Genomic DNA, 15,177 nt, shown 5'->3' with positions numbered 1-15,177 from the left:
TGATAGTCCAGGACTTGATTACCTCAGCATTATCTACTAAGTTGAAGGCAGATGCACTTGATGGCAGACTTATGTGAAACAGCCCTAGACAAAAACTTGGCTTCCAAGCAGATTCTATTTGTGCCTCTCTCCATCTTCATTCCGGCCAACTAACAGATCTATCCTAAATAAAGTACGCAACTGGGAATAAGTGTTTGTTACTATTTTTAAGAGACAATACTTTAGTTTGCAAGAAAACTAAAAATTAGGCAAGGAATTTAGATCATCAAGTTATTTTCTTTTGCAATAAACTTCCACAGAAACCTATTTCAAAACATTTATAAGTTGTAAACTCTTAGTGGTATAATAAGGATAGAAGACAAATTCTGTTTTCTTTCTTGCTCTGAGGTCATATTTAACCAACCTTTTAGAATAGTGTCAATGTGATTGTCTCTCTCTTTTTTTTTTTTCCTATAGGGCACATGTGCTCTCCAGAGAAAGAGACAGACAAAGAGAAAATGAGAAATTACCCCTCCCCGGGGGGGAATAGCCACACCACAATCTCTTCCCCATTCTCCTCTCTGGATTTTGGGCATGCACACACAAGAGCATGGCATGATTTTCTTTTTATTTTATTTTTAAAGAGAGATTCTTGCTACAGGGCTTGTGTGCTCACCAGAGAGACAGACAGAGAGAGTGAGAAATCATCCCACGGGGGGATAGCCACACTGCAATCCCTTCTCCTCCATTCTCCTCTCAGGATTTTGAGCATACACACACACACACACGCCCAGCATGAGTTTCAAGTCACCAGGTCCGGGACTTGAACCATGTCATCGACCATGTGGGAGTCTAGCGCCTTAACCACTATGTCACTTGCTAGCCCTGATTTTCACACTACCAGATCCTAGACTCAAAAACTGCACAGTCAGTCATGTGGGGTCCAGCTCCTAACCTCCATACTATGCGACCTATTAGCACCCAAAGTGAGCCTTTTAAAAACCAAGTCTCTTTATAATAACTCATAATGGGGTAACCAAGAACTTAAGGAAAAATAAGAACAAACTGAACAGTACAGTACCTAAGTTATCTTTCAGGTTAAAAACCAGAGAAACACCCCCCCAAAAAAAATCTAAAATCCTATTAGGAAATATAAAGAACAATTTGTGTTAGACGAGACGGTCAATTCTTATCAATACTACAGTATGAATGAATATCACCTCAGGATCACTTTCAGACTAAGATCTATTTAGGGGCTACGAATGGAACTGAAAGGAAGAGGAAGATACCAATACGACAGGGGAAATGGGGAAAGAAGTGAAAACATGACACCTGAATACAACTGATTGAGAAGGAGTTAACTGTGCAGCAGGTAGACAGTAACAAGCGAAAAGTGGAGGGTTAGCAAGCATACAAACATACCTAGCTCAGAAAGACTACACTCCTCCCCCCTACTAAACAACACACTCTACACCTAAGGGAATATAAGTCTTAATGATAAGGTATAATAAGTGCTTACCATATTAGCACAAATTCTGAGAGTAACTACCAAAGGACTGAATACAAAAATTGTGATGATCTATAATTCAGTCTATTGGGTCATTGGGAAAGTTATGACACAATTTTGCATAGAAAAATATGTCATGACTTTCCTGACAACCTAATTTTTGGTAAGAAAGAATACAAACAGGAAAACCGAGTATTAGTAAGCCTATGAGGCAGGGGAGGCTGAGAGAAGACAGCAAGCCACTTTGACTGTGAAGCTAAAGGGAGAAGTACCACCATAAAATGAAGGCCATGGCTAACCAGAGGTGTGGTGGTAGAGGTAGCTGGATCCCACATGGACTGTGCAGTTGAAATCCCAGACCCAACATCTTGAAAGCATGTACCCGTGTACATGCCTAGAATCCCAAGAAGAGAATGGAGGAGGATTGCAGCATGGCCATTCTCCCTTGGTGGTGTGCTCCTGTTTTCCACCTGTTCAGGCAAGCATACCAATCCTATACCAAATTAAATTAAAAAAAAAGAAGAAAAAAAAAGCCAAACAGGAAAAGCCTATGAATACATATTAAGACTAAGAACCCATACTGCTAGAAATAATCCTATGCTTATACAGATCTCTCTCTAAGCAGAAAGATATATTCAGAGACACATTTCAAGAACACAAAACCGACAACAGGACATGACCAAGTAAGAGACTAAGAGAGTAGATAGGAAACATGCTACTTAGTCAACTATGAGAAAAATACAGGTACCAGGATGGTGGTACACAGACTAGGGTAGTCAATCAGTAAGACAGAAAAGAAAGAGCTGTGAGGGACATTAAAAATACGCAATCAGTAGGACTTGGCAATCAACAAGAGCAGAAATAGGGAGCAAGCAAAAAGGTAAAAGTTTAAACGCTGAAACAATGAAGACAGTACGTACTCAAAAGGGAGAATTCAGTAGCAGTTTTTCAGAATTTCAAACACCCTCTATTATTTAAAACTTGCTGTAAGGCATGTGTGCTACACCCTCTCCCTCTCCCTCTCTCTCTCTCTCTCTCTCATGAGCACACATGCCTTACAGCAAATTTTAAATAATAATAATAAATTAAATAAACAATCCTTACAAAAAAAGTTGGTAAGATTTATAAATCCCTGTGTTAGGCTCCCTGAAATTCTGAAAAACTGCTACTGTCGATTGAACAATAAAACAGAATGTCACTTCGAAATCCAAAGAAATACACTGATACCTTGGCCGCAAATGAAAATCTTATAAAATGAAGAGATACATGTATTACAAAGAGTCTATCACATTACAAAACACACACACCCTCCCTATTTTTCAGTTCAAACCTCTCTTCTTAGGGCAAGTCTCCCCAGATCATCCTATCTAGGTGAAATATTGTAGCATTTCCTGGGCCTGTATTTTTACATTTTTCTGTCCAGTCTGTCCCTACAAGGATGTACATCTCATAAGAGGAGCCATATCAGTTTCTACTCATCACTGTAAGCCTAATGGTACAAATGCTCAAGAAATGTTTAATGAATGAAAGGGGCCGTGCATAAAGACCTTGGAAAGAATATAAGCGCTGGCTAAGAGTTAAGAGTACTTTTCACTTTCTGCTTCATACAATTCTGTACTTTTTAAAGTAAACATGTATGTCTTAGAGAAAGGAAAAGGTAAGATTTTAAAACCAAAATGCAGCTGTGCCTCAGTCATAATGAAATTCTTAACTAAAGAGGGGATTCACATCACCAAGTCATCCATATTTCTAAATAATTCCCTCCAATATATTTTTGGTGATACAAATTTAGAGATAGAATATAATGTAAGAAGATCAATAGGAAGAGCCAGCAGATGGTGTAGTGGTTAAGGGGCTGGCCTCCCACATGGCTGACCATGGTTCAAATCCTGGACCCACAGGCTTGAAACTCACGCTGGGTGTGTGTGCATGTGTGCTCAAAATCCCAAGAGGAGAATGAAGGAAACAGGATTATTGTGTGGCCATACTTTCACCCCATACAGTGATTTCTCACTTTTTCTCTCTCTGGCTCTCTCTGTGCTCTGGCAAACATACACACCCTACAGCCAAATCTCTGCTTAAAAAAAAATATATCAATCAGAAACTAGAGGCAGATATTTCCAAAGTTAGAGAATTCTAAATCAAAAGGAAAGCATAAATGATTACTGCACTGTATACCTACTTCTGAAAGTACATGTGCAGTAACTAAAATAGCTGTTATAAACAGTCATGGATCATTAAACTTTTACTGAGTACCTCTTATCAACCTAACCTTGTGGTACATTCTCAGAACTGTGATGTCAGGTTATGCAGTTGATCACTAAACAAAAGTGCAGGAGTGAGTGCCTTCTGAAGTCTCATACAAAGGTACTGTGGGGATAACAGAAATTCAAATAATACAGAGTCTTCCCTCACAGAATTTTTAAAAATTATTTCTTTCATGAGCAAGAGAGACAAGACAGTATCCCCAGTAAAGTCCTGATGCTTCAATCCACTCCCGGTCTTGGCCAAGCCCGGATCACAAGTGTGCATGCCCTAGCATCCTCAGAGAGGTCTCCAGATGCAAGACAGGAACCTCCCTTGTGGGCCTGCCTCACAGGAGCATCACATTTTACAGCTGTGCTGCAGTCCAGCCTTCATCTTCACAGAGTAATCTTGCAAGACAGACACTAAACTACATCACTATATGTAAGTACAATGAATTATGCTTGAGGTATTATTAACAGAACACAGATGAGAAATGGGAAGAGCATCTAATCCAGGTATTTAGCACTTTTCACAGTGTCTTTATTAAGACACTCCTCCCAAAACAATGAAATAAAATTCTATAAACATTATTCCTGTTCCCAATGAACATTAGTAAAAGTTCACTCTTAAAATAATTTATCTAGACCCAGCAGATGGCATGGTAGGGGACTTCCACATGGCCAACAAAATTCCAATCCCAGACATGGCAGCTTGCTTTCTCTCTTTCTCTCTGTGTGTGTGTGTGTGTGTGTGTGTGTGTGTGTGTGTCTGTCTCTGGTGAGTGCATGTGCCCTATAACAAATTGAAGAATAATAATGATGAAATAAAATGTAAAAACTCCTTCAAAAATTTGTCTTCCTGTATTGGAATATTTTTTCATATCTCAGATTTTTTTTTTTAAAGGAGTTAGAGGTTATTTATTTATTTTATTTTGAGAGGTTTTCGCTATAGGGTGCGTGCGTTCGCCAGACAGAGAGAAACATAGAGACAGAAAGCGAGAAATCACCCCCCAGGGGGATGGTCACGCCGCAATCCCTTCTCCTCCATTCTCCTCTCAGGATCTCGGGCACGCACGCACATGCGCCTGGCGTGAGTTCTAAGCCACCGGGTCCAGGACTCGAACCGCGGTCGACTACGTGGGAGTCCAGCAACATAGCCATTACGCCAACTGCTGGTTCCTAGATTTTTTTTTTTTTTTTGAAGAGAGATTTTTGCTATGAACTGTATGCACTTGTCAGAGAGACAGAAACTGAGAAATCACCCTGCTCCCCAGGGGGAATAGCCACACTGCAATCCCTTCTTCTCCATTCTCCTCCTGGGATCTTGGGCACACAGGCATACACGCCAGGCATGAGTTTCAAGACTCTGGGTACGGGACTCAACCCAGATGACTACATGGGAGTCCAGCAACATAACCATTACGCCATCTGCTGGTCACTGTACCTCGAATTTTATAAATGCTATTTTCTGCCTATAAAACTTTCCTGAAGCCCTAACCACTAATTTCTAGGTCCTTCATCATTCAGATTTTAGTTTTTAGCTATTATCCCAAAGACTTTCCCTGATCACCATTAACCTATATAAAATAGGTTTTCCCCAAACTCTAATTCAGTATTATGTTTATTACCTATTCAGTATTATGTTCATTGCCTTCACTATATAAACCAACAATCATCAAATTATTCATGTGTTTGATTTTTGTCTCTCCCCCAGAATCAAATCTTTGATAACTAGTAACAAGCACATTAAGAAAACTTGTTATCGAAATCATTATTTCAAAAGAATATTTACCAGACAGTATTCTAGGAGCTTGCAAATAAATAAAAAAGACATAACCTCCATCCTCATGTAGCTTACATTCTGGTGAGGGGAAGGGAGAAGACGACAAACATTGTTATGGGATATTGTGTCTGTCAGGTGCCAAGTGCTATGGGGAAAAAACAAGCAGGGGAAGGAGGATGGAGAGTGCTAGAGGAAAGGTAGCATATTATATAGTTGGCAGGGCTGGCCTCACTGAGCGGTACCAGATGAGTCGAAATTTTAAGGAAATAAGAGAATGAGCCAGGCAGTCATCTGTGGCAACATTACAGGCAACACCGAGGTCCCAAGGTGAGCATATGCCTGGCATACACAAAGAATTGAAAGACCTTTTACTACACATAAAATGTGGGCCCACTGGGGAACTCTGACTGGAGACATGTCATTTCCTGATCTATTTTACTGAAGAATCACTCTGGCTGCATAATGGAGGGAATGGGGGAAGGATGGACAGCAAGAGTAAAAGCAGGAAGACCAGTTCAGAGTTGCAGTAATCTGGGTGAGATGATGACGGCTTAGACCAGGGTGATAGCACAGCAGTGGGGTGGTGAGGAGCCGATCCATGAGAGACAATAGGTTTCCTGATGGCAGAGATAGGAGGTATGTGAGAACAGAGTCAACAAGATTCCAAGGTGTCAGTCGGGCAACTGGAAGAATGGGGTTTGTCATCAGTTGAGTTGGGAAAAGCTGATAAAGAAGCTAGAGGGGCCAGCCTTGCTGTGATGGTTAAGGTAGCTGGATACCTCGTGGATCTGGGTGTATGCACCCGTGTGCCCCAAATCCCAAAAGTGAAGGGACTGTGATGTGACCATTCCCCATGGAAGGAGGTGCTTTCTCACTTTTCCTCTCTCTTTCTTTCCCTGGCAAGCGCATGTGCCCTCTAGAAAAAAGAATTTTTTAAAAGAAGCTGAAGGAAGCTCAGGATTAAAATTTATACACATTAAATGTATGAATAAAATGTCACTAAGCTTCACAAGCCTTTCACTTCAAATGAAGTCATATTGGTATCAATAACCACAAGGTCCTGTTCTTACTTAGGCTACTAAGACATCCTGACAAGCTCTCAAAGCATACACACAAACCTTCCACAATTCCCTCACCTAAACACACAGATACACACACACACACACACACAAACTGCTCATACCCAGACATAAGTAAATTCACAGAAACATCTCCTTCAGTCTCTACTCTGACATCTGATTTCTTTGATCTAAAAATGAAAGGCAAGCAAACTAATCCCCAACATTAACCTAATGGCCAAAATAAAACAAAATCCCCTAAGCACATTATCCCATGTAAATGCCCCCATGGGTCACAACCCACTATCATCTAACCCAAACCTGCACAACAGAATTATGGAATAGGCCTAGCAGTAATGTGGGTGGTAGGACTACTGCTATGCAATGCTGGAGACCATATGCAAAGGCTGTGGGTTCATATCCCAGGTCTACCTGAACATGCAGGGCATGCACACGATCCTGGCTCACTGCAGGGCTTGGGGCAGAATGGCAGGATAAAGACCCTTCTGAGGATATACATCTGTCTCCCTCCCTCCATCTCTCAGGAAATACATAAATAAAGTTAAAAAAAAAAAAAAAAAGAAGAGGAAAAGAAACAAATTCCTCTGGGCCAGCAGGTATTTGGTGGTTAAGGTGCTAGACTATTACACAGTGGTTCAAGTCCTAGACCAGGCAGCTTGAAAATCACACTGGGCATACCTGCATGCATGCCCAGAATCCTGAGAAGATAGTGGAGGAGAGAGGATTGCAGCATGGTCATACTCCCTAGAAAGTGATTTCTCACTTTCCCTCTCTCTGTCTCTTTCCAGCAAGCACACCCGCCTGTAAGACAAAAACCTAAAAAAAAGCAAGGAAGAAAAGAAATAAATTCTTCAAAACCATCTTTTGAAATTCAGGCTCATAAAACTTGAGTAGGGCTTTATATTCCACATTTTTAAAGTTTATTTTATTTCTTCCATAAGCAAGAGAGACTTAGAGAGAGAGAGAATGTGCGTATGAGAAAGTCAGATTGACAACACCCCCAATGAGGTCCTGAGACTGAGTTCCACCCTCAGTTTTAGCTAACACCGAACACAGGCACACACATGCCTAGCTATAGTCAGGGAAGGTCACCAGATGTGAATCAAAATCTTATCATGTGGGTCAGCCCCACAGAGCACTGCATTTACCACTGTGCCGCTGCCTGGCCCCCTCCTACATTTTTAATGAGAATCCCAGGTTATTTAGCAGGTTTGAGAATACGGTGCTCAGGATCAACTGCACTAGAAGACTGCCATTTGTGTGTGTGTGTGTGTGTGTGTGTGTGTAGATGTATATGTGTATGAGTGTGTGTGTATGTGTGTGTATATATAGGTAGGTAATTTTTTCAGGGTAGAGGAGATTGGTGAGGTTATTAAGCTTTAAAAATCTCTTACCCCTGGGTTTCTAAATCAATAGTAGTTACCAAGGATCAGCAAGAGTAGAAACCCACTAACACTCTTAAATAAACCTTAGATCCAAGTATAAAATTACTACAAAACTTCTAAGCCATCCACAATTGCAGGCAGAAAAGCGAAAGAACTGAAATCAAGTATGCCCACAACCCTTCAAGATTCAGATAGACTACTCTTCACGGGAACATTTATAAAGATGAGAGGATATAATCACAAAAACACCAAAATTATTTTCTAGAGAAACACTTAAATCACTATTTTCCCCAATGGTGGCTCCTAATTTCCAAAGACATCAAACATTCTCATAGTAGATTCAACAGCCCTTCAGGAGCTGAACTCATGATCCCTGACACTTCTCACAGCATCTTCTTGCCTATTGTTTGTGCCCACACAAGTCTCTACTTTTTTGTCTCCCACATTCAGACTTGTTTCTCAGTTTTTAATCATTCCTTAGACTTCACCTGCCCCCTCTAAGTCCTCTAATCAAGTAGACCCTGAGCTGGATGCATCCTTACCCTCACAAAGCCTGCAAGACTTCCTACACTGCGACCAGATGTGTTTAAGTATGCCTGTATAGACTTGCAGACACAAGAAGAGACAGAGCTGGTCCATCTTCATAGTGCTTTCCTTTAAATTATAAAATCAACAAGTGCAGATACCAGATCATTACTGTATAATGTATCTCTGGAACACAAAGAGTGAACCTATGTATACAAAGCCTATTTCAATGCATTATCAAGATGTTCTCCATATACCTCATGTGCACCCCAGAATTCAAGTTCCCTACTTTAGAAGAAAAGGGATTAAATGTGGCTCTGGGTACATTTTTTTTTTGGAGAGATTTTCACTGTAGGGCGCGTGCGCTCGCCAGACAGACAGAGAGAGACATAGAGACAGAAAGCGAGAAATCACCCCCCCAGGGGGGATGGTCACGCCGCAATCCCTTTTCCTCCATTCTCCTCTCGGGATCTTGGGCACGCACGCACACGCGCCCGGCGTGAGTTTTAAGCCACCGGGTCCGGGACACGAACCGCGGTCGACTACGGGGGAGTCCAGCGACATAGCCATTACGCTAACTGCTGGTTCCCGACTCTGGGTACATTTTTCATTCCAGTCACCATTCATTTAATTTACACTTTTGACTCTCTAGAGTGGGAAGTGAATGGTCAACGCATTAAGTAGACCACTAACTTAAGGGAGACAGGAAGACATAAGCAAGAGAAAACAAAACGAAAGACTGCCTTTGAAAATTTTTTGTAGTACTCTTCCTGGGAACGCACAATACAGAATAACTAGATCTAAAGTTAAACAGCCTACCAAACAGGGTACTAGACAGATCCTAACACATCATGAAAACAAAACTGAAAAAACTTGCCTTGAAAACACTAGCCATATTCTGAGATCACGGTTAAATCTGAAAAGTCTAATTCTCCTCCCAAGACTTTAGTTGCAATGCTCAGAGAAAAATGAGGAGACACTTTTTTTGTTCTTTTGTATTTTAATACTGGGTCATCGGGAAAGTCATGACACATTTTTACACAGAAAAACATGGAAAAATACATCATATGTTCCAGACAACCTCAGTAATAAAAAACAACATATAGAGGCCAGTAGGTGGCATGATGGTTAAGGCACTAGACACTCCTTGACTGACCACGGTTCGAGTCCCAGACCTGGTGGCTTGCTTTCTCACTTTCTCTCTCCTCCTATACCTGAACACGCATCAGCAGAGATCGGGGATTGGGGATGGGGGGGGAGGAGGGTGTGATAAGAAAGCAGGTTGCCTCATCTCTACAGCAAACTAAAAATAATAATAGTAAATAAAATTAAATAACTAATTCTTTTTAAAAAAGAAATGAAAAGAATATATATGAAAATCAAAAGAAAAAACTCCAGTTAAAATCTTACCACAATAAATCAAACTGTTCTCAAATTTCCATGGAGTACCAGTCTGTACATTACATATGCATAACAGGCAGAGATTGAGATCCCAGAGAATTCAAGAGCAAAACTATTTTCCAAATATACTTTAACAACTAGCTTCCAAAAGTGAATTATAAAGTATTGCATACACAAAACCATCTTAATCTACAACTCTTTTTTTTTCAGACTTTTATCTCAACCAAAGGAGAATACAGTACAAGTAGAAAGAAAAGTCACCAAAAGCAGTATTTTACTAGAATTGCACCAAAAACCTCCCTACCTAGCTAACCAAAAGGGAAAAAAGAAACTAAACTATACGAAGAGCCTAGAACTAGCTGATTATGAAAAACCTAAAGGGACTCTATAAATACCCCATCTTTCCAAGTTGTGAAATAAAAGCTATTAGAAAATGAAGGTCAATTTTAAGACTGGGAAATTAGCAGATCCTAACAAGCTGGAAATTCTTCCCAAGTCTTTTCATTGTTATTTTGTTTTTAGGTTTTTGCTATAGGGTGAGTATGCTTGCTGGAAAGAGGCAGAAAGTGAGAAATCACCCCCAAAGGGGAATGGCCACATCACAATCTCATCTCCTCCATCCTCTTCTGATTTAGGTTGCCCATGTGCATGCTCCTGGAGTGATTTTTCAAGCTGATGGTCCAAGGCTTAAACTGCAGTCAGCCATGTAGGAGCCCAGCATTTTAACTATCACACCACCTGCTGGCCCATTCAGAGCATCTGGTTAGAGGTAAATGGTGTTTGACAGCAGCAATGAACTGAATATCCAGCATTATTCTAGTAACTTCGGAGTGGAAAAACAAGGTATAAAAAGACATGGGTATACTTCTGGGGGTTCTTCATTACGATCTTTGCTGGGAAAGCACCCTGTATCTGTGTATTCCAGCTTTCTTGGGCCTTACCTTTTCAGATACTCTTTTTCCCCAGAATATCCAGACTGGTGGAAATAAGAATCATTCCTCATACTGTCCCTTACAAAAGAGAATTTTCTCCAAAGTCTTTGACCTTATCAGAAGATAGCAAACCACAGGATATAAGGTACCTATAACATTTTAAGACACTGTTTTGGCTTCTACTTAATAAAGCATAAAAAGGGGGCATAAGACCTTCTAGAAATAGAACAGAGAAGACTGATAAACTAGGAGAGTAAGGCACCTATATCTGAAAGTGTACTCAACTGCTCTGAAATTCACCCAGATGTGTGGCTCACTGCCCAAACCAACATATACATCTGGTAGTAATAAACACTGATAAGCTGTAAACAAAAAGGGCTTTCTTGATTCAAAAACTACAAACTACTGGTAATATTGAAATTTACATAAAATATAATCAAAGAACATGTACGAAGTACTTTTTTTAAAGTTTTTTGCTATTAAGAAATAATTTTAAAATTGTTTGGTATCTTACTGTCTAAGTATTCAAAACACCAAAATCTTTGATTTGACCAAGTCACAAATCTGTTTTCAGTAGAGAGAGAAAACACATTACCTCTGTTTAACACAAAGGACAAAAAAGATCATCACTGCAAATCATAATGTTTGGATTCATGATGAAAACAGGAAACAGACAGGCCGCCCAGGTATAATTATGGTTGTAGTCTAATGTGCCTTCAGGTTCAGCCAAGAATTAAAACCCAGGGAAGAGGGTAAGCAGAATTTACTTGCCTCTACCTTGCTACAGAATGCAACTTTTAATAATACTCTCAGCAACATGTTACATAACCAACTGTAAACAACAATCTGATTCAAACCTCATTAGTGACAACATTCTGCCACTGTCTCCCACTGAAATTAATAGCTGACTTTGCCAGAGGGGGAAAGAAATGCAACACATATCAATCCACCCATTTCTGTGGCGCCTACCACAGTGAACCAGACAAGCAGATAATAACTACTAGATCTGTAGAGAACTTAAAAAAAGTATTTTATTGTTTTTTTTTTCCATCAGTTTCTTACTCTCTTCCTCCTTTTAACTAGACCATATCATATGAATGTGTTTAAAGCCTAAAAGGAAGGTCAACTGAGAAGGTTCACCGAACTTTTACTACCTATTTCAGCTATAATCTGAAAGAAATGGAAGCACAAAATATGAAGAGGTATTTGAAACAAAAGATACATGGGTAAGCTTCTGTGGTAATAGCAAAGGGCTCACTGCGGGAGCACCAACGCATTAATACAGAAGGAAGGAAAAGAAAGGCGGATGCAACTGGGAGGATCAGGCCAGCAGTCATAAACAAAAGTCACATTTTTAAAATCTAAACATAAGGCCAGCCTGGGGGCTAAGGCCACTGGATCCAATGTGGCAGACTGTACAGATCCAGTCCACGACCCTGAGGCTTGAAAAACACACCACAATGCCCAAAATTCTGAGAGGGGAATGAAGAAGGCATTGCAACAAGGCCATCGCCAGCCCCTCTGAGGGATGATTTCTCACTTTCTCTCTGCAGTGAGCACATACACCCTAGGGCAAACTTAAAAATAAATAAATAAATAAATAAACATAATACAACCTTTATAAAGGTGAAAAGTTTGTTAATTTGCCTCCTCTGAGTTTTTTTGTTTTTGTAAATCAATTTTTAAAATAATTATTTTATTTAACTTTACTTATCCACTTATTTATTTATTTCAACTTTACCAGAGAAGGACTGAATGAGAGAAAAAGAGAAAGTGAGAAAGCAAGCTGCTAGGTCCAGGACTCAAACTGTTGGCAATGTGGGAGTCCAGTGCCCTTAACCACCATGCCACCTGCTGGCCCCAGTTGTTTAATATATTTATAATTTTGGAGTTCACCTTAGAGGGAAAAGAGTTAACTAAGGTGTTAAAAAAAATATGTAAAATAATTTGTTACAGATCCACAAGTAATCCCTTACTTAAAGAATTTGGAGCGTACTAATTTTCTAATGATATTCGAATCAATAAACATGAAACTGTCATTTGGAAAGTTATTAAACCGACAGAGCAAGGTGTTTGACCTTTCAAATTAAAATTAAAAACTCACCCCAGGCAATTCAGAGAGTCTCTAAAGAAATTCAAGTGCTCTCCTTTAAAAAAAAAATTATTAAAAAAAAACACCAACAGTAGTACCCAGTCCTCTCAACTTGTGAGAGGCCATGCCACAACCTCCACCTACCCAGTCTTTGTTACTAGATAAGAACACTTTTGGTAGTGCTAGGCAACAAGCATGATGTGACAAACCCAACCGACTTCAGAACTTTTTCCACAGAAAGATAAGGTAAACAAGATACACTTAGCACCACACCCATTCAAACGCACCGGCAGCCAGGAATGCTCCCCCCGCGCCCCCCACCGCCAACCTCCAGCTGGTCAGGAAACATTGTCTTTACAATCAAGATAAAGATCTGGCCCAGGGTGTTCAGGCATTCCTCACCTCCGGGCCGGCCTCAACTCCATTCTCCAATACCATCAGAACCAGATTTGGAACATTTTGTTAGGAAGCTCGCAAACGTCCAACTACCCCGACTATCCTCTCCCCAGTTCTTTTTTGCAACCAAAATCTGTTCGGGCTACTGAGCATGCTCTAACTTAAGACAGGCGCCACATGGGAGTTTTCAAAGCTAAGGCTCCAAACTCCACGTAATAACAGCAGCTGAAAGAGGAAGAGAGGAAAGGGGGAGGGGGAAGAGACTGGAATATGAATCTGAGTACTGATACCGAAGTGAAATGCAGAGGCTGTATGTATGTATGTATGTATGTATGTATGTATGTATAAATAAATAAATAAATAAATAAATAAATAAATTAATAAGACACTAATTCAGCATTCTCCGTGGAGCATACTTAAGTTTACATGAAGCAGAAAATAAAATTCTCTTCAATGGTGAAAACTGGCATGGCAAGCGGCGGAAACCAAGTGTAACTACCAGTTGAGTGCAGTAGCAGGTCACAACTGCCCAGGGTGTAATTCCCACCGATAAGCGTGGATCCTTATCTCTGAAACACAAAGCGACGGCGGCACGGATTCATCGAGCCATTGGACAGCTTTGCAGCGCAGCAGACCAGGCTGCACCACCGAGCACGGCAATCCTATCAGGGGTGTGTATCCGGGGTGGTGCTCAGATGGGGCAGGAGAGCAAACCGCTCCTCTGGCCACAGTGGGGCAGGGGCATCCCCTCGGGGGCGTCCCGAACGCCTCCTTCCACAGTCCAGGCGGTAACGGCGCGGTTGGGACCAGTCAGCCCGGGCCCCGCCTCAGGACGCCCGGGGCCGAGGCGAGGCCTCAGCAGCCGGCTGGGCCGCACCACCCCCGCCCGCCGGGACCCCGGCAGGCCAGGACTCGGCCTAACTCCCGCCCCGCAGGCCCGGGTCGTTTCCGCTCCCCCGGGTCGTTTCCGCTCCGCCCGCGGCCGAACGCCTCGGCCGGAGTCCGGCCCCTAAGGCCCGTGGCCGAGTCGTATCCGGGTAAAGTCTGCAGCCCCCAGTCCCTCTCGCCCACCCCGGGGCCCTTCACGCACTCACCGACCGGCTAGGCGCGCTCTCCCCGAGCGGTCGCTGGGCTTCCCCTCGCTCAACTTGATGAGCAGCTCGGCCTCGGGACACGCGCACGGCGTCCGCTCGCCCGGGACCCGGATGAGGGAGGGAGGGAGGGAGGGAAGAAGGCTGCGAGGGCGCCGCTGCGGTCGGCGCATGCGCGCCAGCGGCCGAGTGACCGCGGGACGGAGGTCTGCCTTGCCTGGCCTGGTGAAGGAAGCGTGGGTGCTTGGCTCCGTTCCCTCGGCCCCCGACTTTGCATCAGCCGAAGCTTCTCACGTCGATGGCCGAGCCTGAGAATAGTCACCAGAAGCCTCCACTAACCCACCTTATAATAGGAAAAAGGAATTGCCCTTGATATGGAGAAGTGGAGATTTTCTGTTACATGTAAAGTGAAAACAGAGACATCTTTGAATAGGACTTAGGTATTTTTATTGATACGTAATGTAAACCTGATTGAAGAGTCCTTGTTCTGCGCAGACGTAGCTTCCAAACAAGCTTTTGAACACTTGACAGCTTCTTACTGACTGCGGCCAAGTAACTCCTCCCATATGACAGTCTGGGAGCCCTTGCTGCCCCCTTGAGTATGGAGGTTGTGCCTGACATGGGGGTTCCAGGAGTGAGACTGTCCACGCTCTGGGGGTGCATCCTCAGTTCAAGATGCATACTCTTCCTGGGGATCAGGGGAGATCCCATGGGGACTCAGCCCCTGGACAGTCCACAGGCTAAGAATTTCCATCCCATTT

General features: G+C 42.1%; 2 protein-coding genes across 3 annotated transcripts in view; one reads left to right on the top strand and one right to left on the bottom strand.

Annotated features, from left to right (window-relative positions):
* The window catches only part of SMAD5 (SMAD family member 5), a 53,785-nt gene extending 39,252 nt beyond the window's left edge, over positions 1 to 14,533 (bottom strand). Inside the window, exon 1 of one of the 2 annotated variants that reach the window (XM_006160105.3) lies at positions 14,420 to 14,533. The gene's annotated coding sequence lies outside the window, so the exon portion shown is untranslated. Of the gene's footprint in view, positions 1 to 12,941; positions 13,074 to 14,419 lie in introns of those variants that run through there. The other variant, XM_006160104.3, reaches the window with a different exon arrangement.
* On the top strand, positions 10,679 to 14,430 carry LOC106736164 (proline-rich proteoglycan 2-like). The gene is made up of 3 exons (XM_014592242.1): positions 10,679 to 10,764; positions 10,872 to 10,982; positions 13,908 to 14,430. Exons 1-3 carry the CDS (start codon positions 10,679 to 10,681, stop codon positions 14,428 to 14,430), a joined length of 720 nt encoding a protein of 239 aa, XP_014447728.1.
* Positions 14,534 to 15,177: the final 644 nt, after the last annotated feature.

The sequence above is a fragment of the Tupaia chinensis genome, unplaced genomic scaffold (genome assembly GCF_000334495.1).
Source record: "Tupaia chinensis unplaced genomic scaffold, TupChi_1.0 Scaffold000672_1, whole genome shotgun sequence".
In the NCBI taxonomy this organism is placed as follows: domain Eukaryota; kingdom Metazoa; phylum Chordata; class Mammalia; order Scandentia; family Tupaiidae; genus Tupaia; species Tupaia belangeri.
This window is presented reverse-complemented; position numbering and strand designations above follow the sequence as displayed.